The sequence below is a fragment of the Vicia villosa genome, linkage group LG4, assembly GCF_029867415.1.
Source record: "Vicia villosa cultivar HV-30 ecotype Madison, WI linkage group LG4, Vvil1.0, whole genome shotgun sequence".
NCBI lineage: Eukaryota > Viridiplantae > Streptophyta > Magnoliopsida > Fabales > Fabaceae > Vicia > Vicia villosa.
This window is the reverse complement of record NC_081183.1, coordinates 33,875,088-33,896,601: the sequence shown is the minus strand read 5'-3', so window position 1 is coordinate 33,896,601 and position 21,514 is coordinate 33,875,088. Positions and strand designations below refer to the sequence as shown.

Sequence of the window (21,514 nt, the reverse complement as noted above, 5' to 3'; positions counted from 1 at the left end):
CCCTCATAATTCATTTATTTTTGCTCTAAGGTGATCAATTTTCGCATGAACATGAAGAACCCTAAAACTGAATTTAATCGTGAAATGATGTATGTGCAAGTTATGATGCAATTGATTGAGGGTTAATGATCCTCATATGTGCAGAAACAAGATGGTAAATCAGTTTTCCATTTATGATGCATGTATGATAGAGTTTGAAGTTCATAGCACTTACCTTCAAAAACGGCCTAACTGAGAGTTGAATTTCGAGCTGGAGGTGTTACAGATGCTTTGTAATGATCTGGATAGCTTCAATGATGATTATGGAAGGTGTTTGAATGCCTGGAATGAATTGAAGTCACCTGAGTGTGGCCATGGTACCCGATCTGCAATATGGCTCAAGTGAGGATCAAGCTTGATGATTTTGATGTTTCAGATCATGGATGATGGTTGGAACAGTTCATATGAAGTATATGGATGATGTTTAGAAGGTTAGTTTGGATAGATATGGCTTGGTATGAAAATTGGCATGTTAAGGCTCACTTTATGTTCATATGGAGGTGAGGTAGTGATTCTGAGATTTGAAGTGTTTTGGGGTGTGTGAGTGGATCAAACAACTTCCATATGATGTTTAGGAAGTGTTAGAAGCAACACTTTGCTCAGAAATTGCAAGAGATGGAAATTGCAATTCTTCCTCTTTGAAACTCATGAAACTTGCAACTTAAGAAAGAAGAGAGAAAACCTTTGATTTGTGAGGTTGTGGTGTGATTTTGAATGAAGTTTAAACCTCTATTTATAGGCCAAGTTTTCTGAATACAAAGCCTTGCAAGTTGATCATAGAATGGTGATTTGGCATTTGGAGATAAAATGGAATCTTTCACATTAAATGCAAATGGTTAAAATGACTTAACCATGGTTAATCTTCCAAGCTTCTTATCTCTTTCCAATCTGATCTCAAACCAGAAAATATCTTCCAATTATTGCATATGTGTATCATTGCTTGCATTATAGGTCATATAGTGTTCATAACTTTGTGAAATGGTGTGAAACTTTAAGCATAATGACCTCTAATGACAAAATTCAAAACCATAGCTATGCTCCATATTTTTTCATGCTCTTGGACATTTTGGAAAGCTCATGTTATGTACTTCAAAACCCTAGTTGAAAGTTTCTTCAAGACCTTTAAGGAAATGGGTGAAAAAGATCCATGAACTTTGAAGAAAGTGAGATTTTAAGTGAATTTTTCAAAAGATACCAACTTTGAAGCTCCATATCTCTTAAATGGTTGATCTTATGGAAAAACATTATATGTGACAAAGTTGTTCATCGGATCAAAATCTACAACTTTCATGTTGGAAGTTTTTTTCAGTTTGTAGGTGAAATTTTGAGTTATTCCCTTCCAAAGTTTGGAAAAAACCATTGAAAAACACTTAGAAAATTTTCTAAGTATGAAAGTCAAACTTTTGACTTTTTGATTCTTGATTGATTTTCTTGATTTTCCTTGATCAAATGACTTCATATATCATATATTGATGATTTGAAACTTCAAAAGTCATGGTTGACCAAAATTTTCAAAAGGTCAATGGTGATCTTGTACAGTTGACTTTTTCAGACGAATCACGTTTCTGGAGATTTCAAATGAACCAGGCTATCCTCACCAAATGAATGGTATGAATGGATCACATTGAGTTATTGGAGGACCTTGAGCCATGGTTTAAGTTGTGGCACCATGTTCTGATTAAAAGGTCAGTTGTTCAGGTGAATTAGGTCAAAAACCCTAATTGTCGACCTGATGAAATTGATGACTGTGAATCTTGAATTGAGATACAATTTCCATTGGATATTGTCATAGGGATTATTTGAAGATGATTGAAACCTTTGAGTGATTCCCTGGAGCTTTTTAGGGTTTCCCAAATGTGATCCCTGACTTTAGTCCCTGATAGTTCAAAACCCTAACCTGATGATTTGAAATTTCACTGTTGATCAATCCTTGTGTAGGAGATGTCTTGAGCCAATAGATTAGGTCAAAATGATGTACTTGGCGTCTTGAGGTCATGTCCCAAGTAATTAGGTCAAATCCTGAGCAAAAGTCAAGAGTATGCTGTCTTCAGTCAAAACCCTAATCTGGTTGGTTCAGGGCCTTTGAGCTTGTTAAAATGAATCTTTGAGGACCAAATGTTGATTTTTGATGAAGATAGTTCATATGAGATGAAGGGAGAACAAAACCCTAATTGATTGCTACTTGTACTGATGAGTGATTTCTTGATTAAATCCTGCTGAGTCACAAGTAGCAAACACAAGCTATGCAATTTGTTAGAGATGCAAATGATGCATATGCAAATGATATGAGGTGGTATCTTAGGTCAAAAATTGGGGTATGACACAAGAAAAACTCAGGAAATTTATCTGGGCCATCTTCTACTATCGCTTCTTTGATCATGTCCACTATTTCCTCCCGAAAGAATATCTCAGATAGAACTCTTCCATAAGGAATGTAGGACTTGATACAATATCTAGAATCATGAAGAGATTTCCACAGGAATTCGAATATAGACAAAGGTAGTTTCACTCAAACATCATTCATCAGAAGCCAAATGAGCACTTGATTATCGTATCTCATAAAGTCTTGATTTTATCCTCTAGGAAAGAAGTTAGACAACAATAACTTGAACCAAGATTTTGGAAGGGGTAGAAGACTTTTAGGATTGAGAGGTTCATATCTTGATGAGGGATCATGAAGAGAATGAAATTTGCCAGACATAGTACCTCTGGCTTTGACAGATTCAATAGTGACACCAACATTTTCACACCCAGTAGCAAGAACTATTGAGAAGAGGTTAATGGTAATGGGAATCCCAAAGATATAAGAGTAGATAGAAGCATCATCATAATCAAAGTGTGCAAACTTCCAAAATTCCTTAACAAGGTTCACATAGATAGGTTTCTCCAACATAGTGAGATACCTGACCATTCTTGGGTGTGTATCACACGTGACATACTGCAACTCATGCTACTTTTGACAAACATAAATTCGATCTGCTTCTCAATGACAAGTTCAGGCATATTTTCATTTCCCATAAAGCTTGATGGAGGCATAGAGAAAAAAAAGATAAGGAATTTTTGAAGAACTTTTATGAGAAGAAGAGATGAGTATGATGAACTACTCCATACAGATATGGTGTTTAAATACTCTTTAGTGAGTAAGAGAGTTGTACCATACTGTAAGATAGGCGTGAATCACAAACATAGCAAGAGACAAACATTTCATGAATAAGGAATGGAGTGAGCAAGTATTCATAAGGAACAAGGTACCAAACAGGTTGCAAAGCTAATATCAATTAAATGATCATTCAGGAATGACAACACACAAGATACACAAAGATACTTCATACATAAGATTTTGCTTATTCTCAAGGAAGTCTATGTGATTATGTTATCCAGAATTTTGAGCAAAAGATTTTATCACAAATTCTACAGAGTCATAAAGAGGAATCATACCTTTGAGATTTTTATCGAGATTCTTTATCTGACTTCTTCATCTTCTGCCTTAGAAATCTATCTTTTAGCTCGTATTTGATAAGGCTTCTAATCATCTCCGTTCCACATCTACTTTCTTCAGATTAATCTATCAGAGATTCAGACTTGATAATATGATTGTGAATAGTATATGTTTCTTCTGAACTTTGAATTCTTAGACTAAGATCAGTCTTTTCTTCAGGTGCTTTCTTTATTCTTTCTGTTTTGAATCATCTATCTGACTTCTAAAAGTAACAAATGTTCTGACTTTTGTTCTCTGAACACTTATTCTTTTTTCGAGCTTTCTTAGATCAGAAGCCCAATTTTTCAGAAGTTTAATATTTCTTTAGCTTAAACATGAGCTTCTGAGAAGCTATGTGCTAAAAAAATAACTACATTTCCTGGCATCTTCTAACTTCTTGATCATATAAGCTTCAGATGTTCTGACTCAAGGAAGTCATATTTGAGTTTCTCCGTTCAGGATTTCTGACATTCTTTTGTATACAGTTATTTCGTATAATAAGTCAACCATATTCCTTCTTTACTTAAATAAGTTCCCAATGAGATTTTCATGAGAAAGTCAAGGGTGGACTAATCCGTTTCTTGAAAACATCTGACACTCACTAAGAACTCGTATTTAGCCAACAAGATAAGTTGTTCTTCTAATCATACTCTTAAGATAAGCATTCAATAGATATTATTTCTTTTCTAATGAATATGTCTTGTCAGCTGATTCTTCAATTTTCTACCAAATTCAGAGAAAAAGAATTTTGTTGATAAAATTTTCATTTTTCAACGAATCAGTGACTGACTCAAAATAACTCGTCCGATTATAATTTAGTACTCAATCATCATCTTCTGATATGAGACTGAAATTACAAGTGGAGTGATTGTCACTTAGAGTATTTCTTCATACAACATTTGGATCTTTATCTGACAATGTTAGGTGTTTGATAAGGACTCAACCTATTTATCATACTCAAAACCGGAGCTCTGATACCAATTGAAGGTATGAAGAAAACACAAGAAAGGGGGGGGGTTGAATTGGGATTTCACTCTTTGATAAATTCTCGCTTCTTAACATGATTATGTTAAGTGCTACTCTCTAAACTATTGCGGAAGCATAAACAGAAGAGTAAAGCATAAGAGTAAATAACACACGATATATCCTGGTTCACTTGAGAGATTCTCAAGCTAATCCAGTCCACCCTTTCGAGGTGATTTCTCCTTGAACTCAAGGTCTTAATCCATTTTAACCAAACTGATTACACTTGCACGGACAACCACCAGTAACTAACTGATCCGCTGTCACACATGGATCAAAAATGAGTATTTTGTAAAACGGTAGTTTAGCGATAACGACAACTCGAATATCGTTCTCACAAGGATTCTTGATTATTACTAACCAACTTAAAATCGATTTAGGGGGTTTGGTTTAGGATCGATTTAATAAAAAATTGAAATTAAGTGATTATAAAATAAGCTAAAACGACAATTCTACTAGTTTGGGTACTAACTAATCACTGGTTTATAAAACATCAATCCCCTAAGCGGATTCTATTCCCTTACCGATTACAACACCAAATAACAAGCAAACTTGATATTATAAGATTTCATTCCTATTTTCTGTATTAAGCAAACAGATCAGCGCAATCACGAATTAAGCAAATGTGATTTTAACTTATGCAGTTTAACAATTAAGCAACGATATAATACGATAAAGGTAAAGAAACATCAATCAATCGGTAAAAATCAATAATATTCTATACAACTCGAATTAAGTAAACAAGACATATAGATTAATATCGAAAGGGAGAAGAAATTGGATTAAAGATTAAAAACCTCAAAGTATTGGAAACCGTAACCAGCAGAAATTTCCTTATGGAATTAGTTCTCCATTACATGATCGTACAAAAGCTTCCAAAGTATTTTTTTGAATATTAAAAAACGTAAATGAATCGTGTACGACCAACTTAGGTATATAGAAAACAAGGAATTCCGTTTACAACCCAATAGGGTCAGAAACATAAACCAGACCCATAACAAATGACCCAAATCTAAAATAAAACTAATGCTGCAACTTCAAACAAAATTATGGAAAAGATGAACTCTGAATTTTCCCTTGAATCCAACACAAAAGTTGTAGCTCTTTCTATTATCTTTCCGGCGATTATTAGAACACGTCAATCAGATTCTCTTAGCTCCAGTTATGATCATTTTAGTGCAGACTACTAATGCTGAAAATAAAGTGCGAAAATTAAATAACAATAAAAATAAATCAAATATAAAAAAAATTAAAATAAAAAAATAAACAAAGTAAAGTATGAAAATGCATAAGTATAAACATAGGGGAATGTGCATCAAAATGCACTGATCAAATTCCCCCACACTTGAACTTTTGCACTCCGAGCAAAATAACAATTCAAAACAAAGAAACACACAACATCAGTTACTCATTTCAAGCTACAAACTCTTCTTCGGTTAAGATTGCATCGATAGGTACTAATATTGCACACTAAGGATATTGTAGGAACACTAATCCACAATTGTGCAGACATAAGCCTCCTGAGCACACAAACTATTTCGAATCATGTTATTATGCCAAATCCTAACTTACTCATCCCTCATTTTTTTCTCTTTTTCATTCTGGCGCAATCACATTAAGCCCGTTATCTCTATACACTCATAGTAAGGCTACTGGTTAGTGACTCTGATCCTTTTTGCATGAGGTTCTGGTACCTAAGTGGTATACCCCTTTTATTCCCCAATTGTAGTTGCAGGGGGTCAGACCGTTATCCGCCCTACCAAGTTTAGCACCAGAAACCTCTGAACCAACTAACAACGGGTCTTATTATCATTTTTTTGTGTAGGTTCCACAACCGTTGGGTTAAGTGATCGGTTGAGAGTCATCCAACTTAGAAGGTGCATTCCCTTTTCTTTTCTTTTTTCAAATAAAACTTGGATCACTCACTTATTTTCATCAGCTTGCTTACGTAGAGCGCATGTGAGATGGTGTCGAATGCAAAGATAAACTACTCAAGAGCTATTAGAGAATAAGAATTCAAAGCTATGTCATAGCAAGTATTCAAAATGATTTCCATATTCAGGAGACTTACGGTGTTAAGACGATACTGATCTTGTGAACTTTTCCCAAGTCTCCACAACTAACCTTAGATTAATCTATAGCCTAAAACTTTCAAAGATACAGCATATATATATATATATATATATATATATATATATATATTTTAAAAGAACTGAACACAAAACAAAGAACAAAAGCAAAGAAAATAAATGATTTCGTCCCCCACACTTACAACAAGCATTGTCCTCAATGAAAGGACATAACTATTCAATAAGAGTGAGAAAAAGGAAATAACACACCCGAATAGTCAATATGGATAAGTGATGACATAAGCAGCCTTTTCCAAAGAGATATCTTCTACATTCTCTTCTTCCAAAGCAGGTCTCTCATGGAGTAGCTTTGGATAATGTCCATTGAACTTGAAATTTTTATTAATGCCTTCGCATTTTATTCCAGGATCAAAGAAGAATCTTCGATAAGTAAAAGTGTTGAATGGACATTTGATCTTCTTGTCCACAACATCAGAGATCAAAATATTGAGGGGCTACCTCATTACTTTTGTTTCATCTTCGCCTTCAATTGAGACCCTATGCAAAATCATGGACGAGCTAATATCGGGAATATCGGCCAAATTCCATCCAATCGCCTTCTTATGCTTCTTTAAAACCTACAAAAGTTCATTTTCTTGATCAATATCAAGGTTAGAAGAAATTACAACTGGGTGTTTTTCATTACTCTCTAAATAAGCGTATTTCAAATTTCCAAGAAGTTGCTTCAGCTCGGGGGAAGGTGGCTGCTCAATGGAAGGAGTGCTTGGGGCAGCCGGGATGTCAAGAGTATCAGCTGCATAAACAGATTCATCGATAACAACTTCACTTGTAGTAAATATGTCACCCTGCAAGGCAGCATCAATCTCAACACATACAACACAAATGTTAGTGTCTGTACAATCAGAACATGAGTAAACATCATCAAAATTAGACAATGATGGAAAATCATATGCAAGCAAATCAGTACAAGTATCATCAACAATTTCAGAAATCCACTCTATTTGAAAAACAAAATGTTCTCCCATGGGTCGTTGGTTTGAGTTTTGAGCTTGCAGCATGGCATTTATCAAAGAGGCAAACTGTTCAATCTGTGTTTGCAAAGTTTGAGAGTAGATTCTATTTGTTGTTGAAACTAGAGATTATTTGCAGCCATTTGTTTGACAATATCCTCTAGTGAAGGTTCAGAAGGAGCAGAGCACATAACCTGAAATTCGTTCAGATGCTTATGCGGATCCTCACCTGCAAAACCATTAAACCTAGGCAACAAATGTTTCAAACCAGATTTTAACTCAAAAGGTGCATCAGTTGCGGGATACTTAATACATAAACCATTATAGTTCGCATCAAGGATAACCAACTATCTCAAAGTTCTTTGTTCAGCCATGTTATCAACAAACACATCAATACCAACTATTTCCCAAATAGGGAGAAACAAAATGCAATAAGAGATATAATTAAAATAAATTCAGAAAAATACAAAAACACCAATTTAATCTACTGAAGAAAAATAAGAATTTTGGGAATTTTTTTGAAACTCCAAAAACAGTAAAAAAATTAATTAAAAATAGAAAAAAGAGGAAACCAGGGCCAAAATCAAAACACAAATTTTCCAAAAACCCATTTTTCGACTCTAAACGCGAATTGGCCAAAATCGTGAGGAAACAAGGGCCTAAACGCGAGAACACTAAACCTATGACTCTAATATTAATTAATAACGACAATAATCCCCGCCAACGGCGCTAATTTGGTCCGTTGTGGCACACGGATAAAAAACGAGTATTTTGTAAAACGATAGTTTAGCGGTAACGACAACTCGAATATCGTTCTCACAAGGATTCTTGATTATCACTAACCAACTTAAAATCGATTTAGGGGGGTCTGGTTTAAGATCGATTTAATAAAAAATATGTAATTAAGTGATTAACAAAAGTGATTATGAAATAAGCTGAAACGACAACTCTACTTGTTCGGGTACCAACTTATCACTGGTTTATAAAACATCAATCCCCTAAGTGGATTTTATTTCCTTACCGATTACAACACTAAATAACAAGCGAACTTGATATTATAAGATTTCATTCCTATTTTCTGAATTAAGCAAACAGATCAGCGTAATCACGAATTAAGAAAACGTGATTCTAACTTACGCAGTTTAACAATTAACCAACGATAAAATACGATAAAGGTAAAGGAACATCAATCAATCGGTATAAATCAATAATATTCTATACAACTTGAATTAAGCAAACAAGACATATAAATTAATATTGAAAGGGAGAAGAAATTGGATTAAAGATTAAATACCTCAAAGTATTGGAAACCGTAACCAGCAAAAATTGCCTTATGGAATTAGTTCTCCATTACATGATCGTAGAAAAGATTCCAAAGTATTTTCGTGAATAGTAAAAAATGGGAATGAATCGTGTGCGGCCAGACCTATGTGTACGAAAAACAAGGAATTCTGTTTACAACCCAACAGGGTCGAAAACATAACCCAGACCCATAACAAATGACCCAAAACTAAAATAAAACTAATGCTGCAACTTCAAATGAAATTATGGAAACGATGAACTCCGAATCCGCCCTTGACTCCAACACAAAATTCATAGCTCTTTCTCTTATTTTTCCAGCGATTAATAGAACGCGTCATTCAGATTCTGGTAGCTCCAGTTATGATCATTTTAGTGTAGACTACTAATACTGAAAATAAAGTGAGAAAATTAAATAACAATAAAAATAAACTCAAATATAAAAACATTATAAAATAGAAAAATAAACAAAGTAAAGTATGAAAATGCATAAGTATAAAAATAGAGGAATGTGCATCAAAACTCACTGATCACTAACCTTGCACAAGCTACCGCGAGTGACTAACTACAATACACGGGCAACAGCCGGTGACTAACAACCTTGCACAGGCAACCCCTGTGACAAACACCTGCACAAGAAATCGCTCGTGACTAACCAACAATGACATGTTCAGTGATCTGACTCAAGAGATATAACACTCATTGACCCCTTTAGAATTTTGGCCTTCACTCGGTCATCTAAGAGGATTTCCATAATGACCGCAACCACTATCTTATCAAGCTTCTGACCTTCACCCAGTCTCTCAAGGAACACTCAACATTTAGTTGATTAAATTTGTGTTTAAAATTAGAGCTTTTGAACAAGCAAGAGTAAACTCAATTAAGTACATCAAAATATCCTAGTACATGTGTCAACTGTCATGCATTATTAGAAACGATTGTCAATAAATAACATCATGTTTTTACCAAGAGTGTCACAATTAGTTTAAACCAAACATGTGTCAACTGTCATGCATTATTAGAAACGATTGTCAATAAATAACATCATGTTTTAACACAGCGGAAAATGCACATCACCAAAAACATAGTAATAGAACAAAACCGAAACCATGAACTATAGTACATAATTAAACTCTAAACTAAATCGTTCTCCAGTGTTACGCTATCAGAGCATGATTGACACGACACCAAACTACTGGATGAGCTCTATAAGCCATCCTCACCGAGCAATAAGCCGCTACTCCTTAATCTGAAAAATATCGACATGTAAGGGTGAGTCTCATTCGAAATTAACAAGTATTATGCAGTCATAAGTAATAAAACGTCATAGCATCATCATTCACCCAATCAAACATGCATTCAGATTTTCCAACAGTTAGTCAAATCACCATACCAAAAAAAATACAGTACCGAGTATAACGCACATTATTCAGTCACACCATATCCTCATGCACATGAATGAACTGACAATATGCATGTGGTACCATACATGGGCTAAACTCACCCGATTGATCTATTCATCTCCAAGATACAGCCCAACCGACACAAATTCCGCACAATGGGAAAGATGCCCACCATTTGATCCACAACATCACCGGGATCCATCACCAAATACGTATGAATGAATGCATACATATGACATACTTATAACATCACCGATCTGATGCCTCACATCGTCTCATTACAACTCACCGTTTCATCACCAATAAGCATGCACATGTTTTAGAAATCATTCAAGTATATCACACATAACCATGTTAAATATCATCCAATTCACAATAGACATCAGGATAAGTTCATCACCATACAACACATTTCTACATTCACACATATATGTACATAATGTTACGGTTTGTCGTTTAAATTAAATCAAGATTTAAAATAAAATCGGGCCACTGCCCATTTCATCAATTCATCATATAAAGCTCTTAATCAGCTTCACAACGCCTAAAACGACACATAAATCAGACGCTCGAATCAAAAGTTTACAGATTTTTAAAATAAAACAATTTTTCAAAATGTTTCAGTGGTAACCGGTTACTATAATTGGGTAACCCATTACCCTGTTCAAAATTTAGATTTTTAAGCTACTGTTTCTCTGATAACCGGTTCCCATAACTGGGTAACCCATTACCCCATTCAAAATTTTACTTTCTACGCCTCTGTTTGACTGGGTTACCGGTTAGTATAATTGGGTAACCCGTTACCCTGCACCCAGAATCAAAAATTCTGCAACTTCCTGCTGCTACAAAATTCACCCCTTTTACCCAAAATTCTGTTAGAACAAGATTTGTTCTGATCAATTATCTTAGTTTTGATGATAACAATAATATGAATTTTGCTTAAAGATAATATGGTACTCTAATCCAATGCAATTTCCCTTTCAGGAAATATATATATAAAGAGTACGCATAATTCAGCGCTCAGAAGCTTTGTCTCAAAGGGTTCAGCATGCAACATCAGAACATGGTCTGGCAAGACATCAGAAGATGGTCGAAGCAGAATCAGAACATGGGTCTATGGAAGCATCAGAAGAACAAGAGAACAGAAGCACTGAAGTTCTGATGGTATCACGCTCAGAAGCACTTCAAGGTCAGAAGATCAGAAGATGCTTTGCACCAAGCTGTTTGACTCTGATGATATTCAAACGTTGTATTCACAAACATCGGATCAGAAGGAAGTACAAGTGGCAAGCTACGCTGACTGACAAAAGGAACGTTAAAAGCTATTAAAGGCTACGTCAGTAGACACAGCGTGAACAAGGCTCGAGGTAGTTGACAAAAGCGTATAACATTAAATGCGATGCTGTACGGAACACGCAAAGCATTAAATGCACTCAACGGTCATCTTCTCCAACGCCTATAAATATGAAGTTCTGATGAGAAGCAAGGTTAACGATTCTGCACCAAAACAACTCATATTAACTTGCTGAAACGCTGTTCAAATCAAAACTCAGAATCTTCATCTTCATCAAAGCTCACTACATTGCTGTTGTAATATATTAGTGAGATTAAGCTTAAACGATTAAGAGAAATATCACAGTTTGTGATTATCGCTTTTAAGAAGCATTTGTAATACTCTTAGAATTGATTACATTAAGTTGTAAGGAACTAGAGTGATCGTGTGGATCAGAATACTCTAGGAAGTCTTAGAGGTTATCTAAGCAGGTTGTAACTAGAGTGATCGTGTGGATCAGTATACTCTAGAAAAGTCTTAGAGGGTATCTAAGCAGTTGTTCCTGGAGTGATCAGTGTGTGATCAGAAGACTCTGGAAGACTTAGTTGCTGACTAAGTGGAAAACCATTGTAATCCGTGCGATTAGTGGATTAAATCCTCAGTTGAGGTAAATCATCTCTGCGGGGGTGGACTGGAGTAGTTTAGTTAACAACGAACCAGGATAAAAATAACTGTGCAATTTATTTTTATCTGTCAAGTTTTTAAAGCTACACTTATTCAAACCCCCCCTTTCTAAGTGTTTTTCTATCCTTCAATTGGCATCAGAGCACCGGTTCTAAGGTGCAAGCACTTAACCGTGTTTAGAAAAGATTCAGGAAGAGAAAAACGCTTCAGTAAAAGATGGTTGATGAAAGTGAAAAGTCTACACCTGCATCTACATCTGGCTCTGCTGAGCAATACAACGGTAACAATGGTTATACTAGACCGCCGGTATTTGATGGTGAAAACTTTGAATACTGGAAAGATAAACTGGAAAGTTACTTTCTTGGTCTAGATGGTGATCTATGGGATCTTCTGATGGATGGTTACAAACATCCAGTAAATGCCAGAGGCGTAAAGCTGACAAGGCAAGAAATGAATGATGATCAGAAAAAGCTTTTCAGGAATCATCATAAATGCAGAACTGTTTTGCTGAATGCTATCTCTCATGCTGAGTATGAGAAGATATCTAACAGGGAAACGGCCTATGACATATATGAGTCCTTGAAAATGACTCATGAAGGAAATGCTCAAGTCAAGGAGACTAAAGCTCTAGCTTTAATCCAGAAGTATGAAGCCTTCAAGATGGAGGATGATGAAGACATTGAAAAGATGTTTTCAAGATTTCAAACTCTTACTGCTGGATTGAGAGTTCTTGACAAGGGATACACCAAGGCTGATCACGTAAAGAAGATCATCAGAAGCTTACCCAGAAGATGGGGTCCTATGGTGACTGCATTCAAGATTGCAAAGAATCTGAATGAAGTTTCTCTGGAAGAGCTCATCAGTGCCTTGAGAAGTCATGAAATAGAGCTGGACGCAAATGAGCCTCAAAAGAAAGGTAAGTCTATTGCATTAAAATCCAATATCAAGAAATGCACTAACGCTTTTCAGGCTAGAGAAGAAGATCCTGAAGAATCAGAATCTGAAGAAGAAGATGAACTGTCCTTGATCTCCAGAAGGCTAAATCAACTTTGGAAGACCAAGCAAAGGAAGTTCAGAGGCTTCAGAAGTTCAAAGAAATTTGAACGTGGAGAATCTTCTGATGACAGAAGATTTGACAAGAAGAAGGTCATGTGCTATGAATGCAATGAGCCTGGACACTTCAAGAATGAATGTCCAAATCTTCAGAAGGAAAATCCCAAGAAGAAGTTTCATAAGAAGAAAGGTCTTATGGCAACCTGGGATGAGTCAGAAGATGATTCAGACTCTGAAGATGAGCAGGCTAACTGTGCGCTAATGGCGACAGAAGATGACGGATCAGAATCTACATCAGAATCAGATTCTGAAGAGGTATTTTCTGAACTTACTAGAGATGAGTTAGTTTCCGGTCTAACTGAACTTCTGGAACTCAAGTCTCAGATCAGTCTCAAATACAAGAAGCTGAAAAAGCTATTTGAATTTGAAACAAAGAAGCTTGAGTTGGAGAATTCTGAACTAAAAGAAAAACTTTTAAAATTATCCAATAATGTTGGATCTCCTTCTGATTCAGAAAAATCCACTCCTAGTCTAAACCATATTCTGAAAGAATATGATTTAAGTTTCAGGAAGTTCTTATCTAGAAGTATTGGCAGAAGTCAGCTAGCTTCTATGATATATGCTGTGTCTGGAAACAAAAGAGTCGGCATTGGTTTTGAGGGTGAAACCCCATACAAACTTGAACCTGTTGATGAAATGAAATTCACATACAAGCCATTGTATGATCAGTTCAAGTATGGCCACTCCCATGATATTAGGCACACTTCACATGCTCAAAGTTTTCACATAACACACACTAAGAAGCATGTGACACAACCTAGGAAATATCATGAAACTCACATTAAAAATTATCATGCTGTTCCTCCTATTGCTTACAATGTTAAACCTAAGTTCAATCAGAACTTGAGAAAATCTAACAAGAAAGGACCCAAGAAAATGTGGGTACCAAAGAAAAAGACTATTTCTTTTGCAGATTCTCTTGGCGACAAAGAAGATAAAAATCAACATGTCATGTCACCTGGACTCAAGTTGGTCTCAACACTTGAAGGGAAGAAGGATTGTCTTCCAAGCTCTGGTTCTTAAATCTGTTGATGAAACTATGTTCGTAGGAGATCAGAAAAGAAAGTTTATTAGTCCTGGAACCATCTGTTTTGTTTGTTCTATAGCAATAATGTTTCGTTCTTAATTATTCTGAATGCTCTAAATGCTACAGAATATACAATATTGAAACATTGATTGTGGACGAATCAATAAATATCTGGGTTGATGATAAACTTGTTTCTGATGAAACAAAGCAGCTTAAGAATTTCTGCAGATACAATTTTGTCGCATCAGAAGCTGCAGAGCAAAGAAGTGAACCTCCAGAAGCTGTGTATATCAGAAGTAATGGATCAGAAGATCATTCAGATTTATATCAGCACACTTCAGAAGGAGTGTTTCCTAAAGAGAAACTTGATCAGATCAGAAGCAGTGATCTGAATCTGAAGGCGTAAAGTCTATTCTGAAATTTACAGCTGTCATCTATTATCTTATGGTGAACACGTGTCTGTACGGTTAGTACAAAGCGTGCAGTTGAAAAGACGCCGACCTAGGTAACTGTATTAAATCATTTCATTTACTGTGTTCTCTCTCCTAATGTCATTTCTCATTAAATGCATAATGATTTCTTTTTAAATCTTTTGAATAACCCGCTTCATCTTCATTCCCTCTTTTTCTCTCTTTCTCCCTCTTTTGTGCATTCACTTCGTTGCATTTCTCTTCAAACCCTAGTTTTCTGATTTGATCTCAAAGCATTATCATCATGAACTCTTCCTCCTGTTCATCTTCCTCAAAAGAAAGACTTACTTCTTCACAAATCCTTCTACGAAATTATGAATATGCTCCTTTGAAAACTTGCTTGATACCCACGAAGGACTTGGAGGTTTTATGTGAAACTGCTGTGGACTTCAACAATCTTAAAGCGAATGGCTTTAAGTGTGATGCAAGAATCCTTGAGCAAGGATGGTCCAAGTATCTCAATAGATTGGTTGGTCCAATTTATCCTGATCTTGTGAAGGATTTCTGGGTACATGCAACGGTTACCCCAACGGCCATCATTTCATTCGTGCTAGGGCATGAAGTGGTTATCTCTGAAAAACTGATCAGGAAGCTATACAATCTGAATGATGAAGAAGGTTGGTCTGGTTTTCGACATACATCTGTTGATTGGTCAATAGTTGAAAAACAAATCTCTAAGTCTTCTGGGATTGACTCTAATAACACAGGCACCTTGAGGCCATTTTATAGAGTATGGGCTGAGATTATTCTGGGTTCTCTTCACCACAGAAAAAGGATGCTCTCCTCTTCTTACATCAGTCCAGATCACAAGCACACTCTTTTCTGCATTGGCAAAAAGACTGAGATCAACATCTCTCACGTTCTGTTTGAGAATCTGAAGACTTCAATCCTTGAGTCAAGAGAAGAGGAAAGGGCGAAGTACCCTCATCTTTCAAGAACGACTATTCCGTTTGGAAGAATGATCTCAGACATTCTTACTGAAAGCAAAGTGCTGGACTCCATCAGAAAACTCAATGCATCCCATTTGCTTGGAGTAGTTCAAGGTCCCATTTTTAATGGTGTGGATCTGTTCAGATTAGAACTCATTAAAAATGTACCTTCTGTGTGCCAAAGTTTTCCTGACATTCTCTCAAGAAGAGTTGTTGCTGAAGGTTTTGCCTCCCTGTTTCAAGAAGAACTGCATCAGGTTGTCAAGTCTTACCTGGAAGATTGTGTTAGGAAGCAATCAGATATTGATCCTGCTTGGATCCGTGGCAGATTACTTCCGTCCAAGGCTGATCTTCTGAAGAAGGATCAGAAGGAACTAAAGGCTAGGCTAAAAAGAAAAGCCCAAGAAGATGAGGCTGAGAAAGCCAAGAAGTTGAGGGTCACCTATGATCCTGACAAGGTGGACTCTGAAGAACGAAGAGATAAAAGGATCAGAGATTCCTTTCGCAGAACAAGATCTTCTTCTTCTGTACAAATCTCCAGAAAGGTTTTTACTCCACCTCCTTCTGTCCCTAAACCTTCTCCCCAATCACCTCCCTCTGAACCAAAAGTAAACTTCACCTTACCAAATCCTTCTCCATCATCCTTCTCCTCTCCCATTCTAAACCCCACACCTTTAAGTATTCTTCCCCCAACTCCTTCTGATAAATCTTTCTCGCCAATTCCCTTTACAAACACTCCATCCTCGTCTCAATCTATCATTTATGATATTCCATCCTCATCAATCATTCTCTCAGATATCCCTTCTTCCTCATCCACCGTACCTCCACCTTCTATATCCCATCCCTTACCTACCAGAAAATCCAAACCTTACTGTCTTCTCTACCCTGACTACAAATTCACCTTCAATCCGCCTGAACCTGAACCCTATACCTACCTGGAACTTTTCAGACATGAGGTGATTAGCAGTCTAGACCTTCTGAAGGATGCATTTCTAAATGGTCTGGATGATGTTTCTACAAGAAATCTCTGGAGAAGATTTCGCAAGGATTTTCAAGTAGAAGCAATGGGAGTACAGAAAAGACTAGTGGCTGCTGCCCCTGGTTACCCTGGTTACCTTCTGGAGGAAGATAATGGTATATACTACCATCCTCTCAGAAATTGCGTTGCTGCTGAGGAGAAGCCCTTTGTGGATGAATTGGAAGTAGCAAGACTCGCTGCTGCATTGGAAGCCAATCCTTGCAGGGAGATTGTGGTCTGGATACCTCAATATCCTGTTCTGCTAGGAGACTTCAAGACTCTTTTTGACTATCTGAGGGAAAACCCGTCTAAGGAAGACCCAAGCTTGGTCATTCCAGAAGTTGTTGACCCACCAGTAGTTGAAGGTCCTTCTGCTCCCAGGAATCTAGCTGCCATTCTTCAGGCACTTGAGAATGGAGACTCGGAAATTCCTGCTGCAGAATATGGAGATGCTTCTATGCAAGAAGCAGATGCTGAAGATCATGTTGCTGAATCAGATCCTGTTGAGGAAATCCCTGCAAATGATCTATCCATGGAAGCTACAGATCAAGTTGTTATTCCTGTGGTTGAAAGCGGTGAAGCTTCTTCTGATGAATCTTCTCGTCTTGCAAGGACTCTGGAAGAAATTCAGAAGAGACAGGATGAGCAAAGCTCACTCAATGCTGAGTATAGCGCTTTCATGGTGAGGCAAGAAGGACACAACAATAAGATTCAAGAGATGCTGACCAAGATCTTGTCAAGACTAGGGCCATCTTAGATTGAGTCTGTGTTGGTTTTTTTTTTTGCATCTGTCTTTGTGCATCTAATCTTACTTATCTTCATGTACTTCTGTACCTGCTGTTTGAACTTCAATGAAATCATCTTCTTCCTCCGTGTGTTTCGTTTTGTTTGTCTCTGAATCTTTTTTGCTTTTTTGATGATATGACAAAAAGGGGGAGAAATATGTGATAAATGATTTGATTTAATCAGTTGCTCTTACTAACAAGAACTGCAAGTTCTATATGGTTTAAGTGTTTTGCAGGTATAAAGAAGTGAAGAGAATCTTCAAAGCAAACACAAGAAGCAAAACCATGGAAACTGAAGCAAGCTGAGTGCTGTCAAGCTTCAGAAATCAGAAGCAAGAAAGAAGAATGAATCAGAAGCACTGATAATAGAATTTGATCCATATTTCCATATTTGTCTATTTGTTCTGACAAAATTCTATTTGCTCTGATACATTATTTCAGCCTATATGGCTCTGATACATATCATGTGTTCTAATATACATTTTATGTTCTGACTCGTTCATGTTGACTTTTGTCGTTTAGTTTTTGTTCTGTAACATTTCAGGATGTAGAGATGCTCTGATGATGCTCTGGTACATTCAACAATGTTCTGATACAAATCTAGCATGAAGTGAGGTTGGTAGAAATTCAAGCTCTGAAGCTATCCGAGGGAAGCAGAAATCAGAAGCTGTGAATGCTCTAAAGATCCAGAAAACTCAAGTTCTGAAGCTGTCCTAGATGGAAGCAGAAATCAGAAGCTGTGAATGTTCAGAAGATCAAAGAAATTCAAGTTCTGAAGCTGTCCTAGATGGAAGCAGGAATCAGAAGCTGTGAGTGTTCTAGGGATCTAAAGAAATTCTAGTTCTGAAGCTGTCCTATGGAAGCAGAAGTCAGAAGCTATGAATTCTCTAAAGACAGAAGCTTATATGATCGTCTCTACCGAAATAATCAGGGAAGTCTTTTATTAAAGTTCTTCGAGTATCTATTTCAGGGGGAGATTATTTATCTCAGGGGGAGATTGTTAATCTCAGGGGGAGACATATTCATATGCTTATGCTATAGCTGTGTAATTTGTCTTTTGCCGTCTGTTCTTTCTGATCGCAAATTCATATCATTTATATATGTTTTTGTCATCATCAAAAAGGGGGAGATTGTTAGAACAAGATTTGTTCTGATCAATTATCTTAGTTTTGATGATAACAATAATATGAATTTTGCTTAAAGATAATATGGTACTCTAATCCAATGCAATTTCCCTTTCAGGAAATATATATATAAAGAGTACGCATAATTCAGCGCTCAGAAGCTTTGTCTCAAAGGGTTCAGCATGCAACATCAGAACATGGTCTGGCAAGACATCAGAAGATGGTCGAAGCAGAATCAGAACATGGGTCTATGGAAGCATCAGAAGAACAAGAGAACAGAAGCACTGAAGTTCTGATGGTATCACGCTCAGAAGCACTTCAAGGTCAGAAGATCAGAAGATGCTTTGCACCAAGCTGTTTGACTCTGATAATATTCAAACGTTGTATTCACAAACATCAGATCAGAAGGAAGTACAAGTGGCAAGCTACGCTGACTGACAAAAGGAACGTTAAAAGCTATTAAAGGCTACGTCAGTAGACACAGCGTGAACAAGGCTCGAGGTAGTTGACAAAAGCGTATAACATTAAATGCGATGCTGTACGGAACACGCAAAGCATTAAATGCACTCAACGGTCATCTTCTCCAACGCCTATAAATATGAAGTTCTGATGAGAAGCAAGGTTAACGATTCTGCACCAAAACAACTCATATTAACTTGCTGAAACGCTGTTCAAATCAAAACTCAGAATCTTCATCTTCATCAAAGCTCACTACATTGCTGTTGTAATATATTAGTGAGATTAAGCTTAAACGATTAAGAGAAATATCACAGTTTGTGATTATCGCTTTTAAGAAGCATTTGTAATACTCTTAGAATTGATTACATTAAGTTGTAAGGAACTAGAGTGATCGTGTGGATCAGAATACTCTAGGAAGTCTTAGAGGTTATCTAAGCAGGTTGTAACTAGAGTGATCGTGTGGATCAGTATACTCTAGAAAAGTCTTAGAGGGTATCTAAGCAGTTGTTCCTGGAGTGATCAGTGTGTGATCAGAAGACTCTAGAAGACTTAGTTGCTGACTAAGTGGAAAACCATTGTAATCCGTGCGATTAGTGGATTAAATCCTCAGTTGAGGTAAATCATCTCTGCGGGGGTGGACTGGAGTAGTTTAGTTAACAACGAACCAGGATAAAAATAACTGTGCAATTTATTTTTATCTGTCAAGTTTTTAAAGCTACACTTATTCAAACCCCCCCTTTCTAAGTGTTTTTCTATCCTTCAAATTCCAACTTTCAAAACCACAGAAAATCACCCAAAAATCATATGAATCATACATATACGTAACACAACAATTATAAACGCATCATTGCATCAATTTCTCCAATTCTAATCAATTTAGGGATTAATTTCCATGAACAATTCTACCCAAGACCCCAACACATTCAATTGAAATCAACAACAACCCTAATAAGTTCTACTACCCTTGATTGTATAATAATCACTAACCCGAAGAGTCCCCCCTTACCTTTGATCGGAGCTCTTGAATGTCTTCTTCTTCCTCTTCTTCTCCTCTTTCATGTATCTCTTCTGTTCTCTAACTTTCGGGTAGGAGTCCTTCATCTGACTCTCCAGTTCCCGAGTAACATTCCCACCTGCTGCTCCTCCCCAAACTACTCGGACCAAAGCTATTTCTTTACCACATAATTGCTTCAACTTTCGATCTTTGATCTTCATAGGTAATGTCTCGATTTTCAGATTATCCTTTACCTGCACATCATCTACTTGAATCAAATTAGACGGATCCGCAACATATTTCCTCAATTGAGACACATGAAATACGTCATGTAAATTTGCAAGTGTCGGTGGTAAAGCAATACGATAGGCCACTTCTCCTACTCTTTCTGTAATCTCAAACGAACCAATAAAATGCGACGTCAACTTCTTTGACTTCATGGCTTGACCAACGCCAGTCATAGGAGTAACTCTCAGAAACACATGATCTCCCCCTTGGAACTCAAGTGTTCTCCGCCTCTTGTCATGGTAGCTCTTCTGACGACTCTGAGAAGCCTTCATCTTCTCATGAATCATCTTAATCTTCTCTGTAGTTTCTTGAACAATCTCTGATCCAATTACCACACTCTCACCATATTCATACCAACATAATGGTTTCCTACACCTTCTACCATACAAAGCTTCAAACAGAGCCATACCAATACTTGAATGGTAACTATTGTTGTATGTAAATTCAATCAACGACAAATAACTATCCCAAGCACCGCCTTTTTCCAATACATAAGCATACAACAGATCTTCTAACGATTGAATCATCCTTTCTATTTGACCATCAGTCTGCGAATGATAAGCAGAACTCAACCTTAACTTGGGTACCCAACGCCTTCTGCAAACCTTCCCAGAATCTCGATGTAAACCTTGGATCTCTATCTGACACGATACTCGAAGGAATACCATGTAGACTCACAATATTCTCAATATACAACTGAGCTAATTTCTCCACAGGATAATCCATTCGCATCAGAATAAAGTGAGCAGACTTCATCAGTCTATCCACAATAACCCAAATAGCTTCACAATTCTTAACAGTCCTCGGAAAACCGGAAACAAAATCCACAGATACGTTGTCCCACTTCCATTTCGGAATAAACAAATTCTTTAGAAAGTCAAACAAGAGTAAACAAATTCAACAATGTCTTTCTTCATTCCAGGCCACCAAAACAGCTTCTTTAGATCATGATACATCTTGGTAGCACCAGAATGAATACTTAATCCATTACGGTGTCCTTCCTCCAAA

General features: G+C 36.7%; 1 protein-coding gene across 1 annotated transcript; it reads right to left on the bottom strand.

The window, feature by feature from the left end:
- Window positions 1–7,247: 7,247 nt before the first annotated feature.
- Window positions 7,248–20,679, bottom strand: LOC131597016 (uncharacterized). The gene is made up of 2 exons (XM_058869738.1): window positions 20,350–20,679; window positions 7,248–7,475 (listed from the first exon to the last, which is right to left on the bottom strand). Exons 1-2 carry the CDS (start codon window positions 20,677–20,679, stop codon window positions 7,248–7,250), a joined length of 558 nt encoding a protein of 185 aa, XP_058725721.1.
- Between the last annotated feature and the right edge of the window lie 835 nt (window positions 20,680–21,514).

Excerpts from the sequence above, each read along its gene's own strand:
- LOC131597016 (XM_058869738.1), bottom strand. The coding sequence starts at position 20,679 with ATGACTGGCGTTGGTCAAGCCATGAAGTCAAAGAAGTTGACGTCGCAT. Across the intron at positions 7,476-20,349 it reads GAGGAGCAGCAGGTGGGAAT|GGTGACATATTTACTACAAG; the intron begins GTTACTCGGGAA and ends GCTGCCTTGCAG.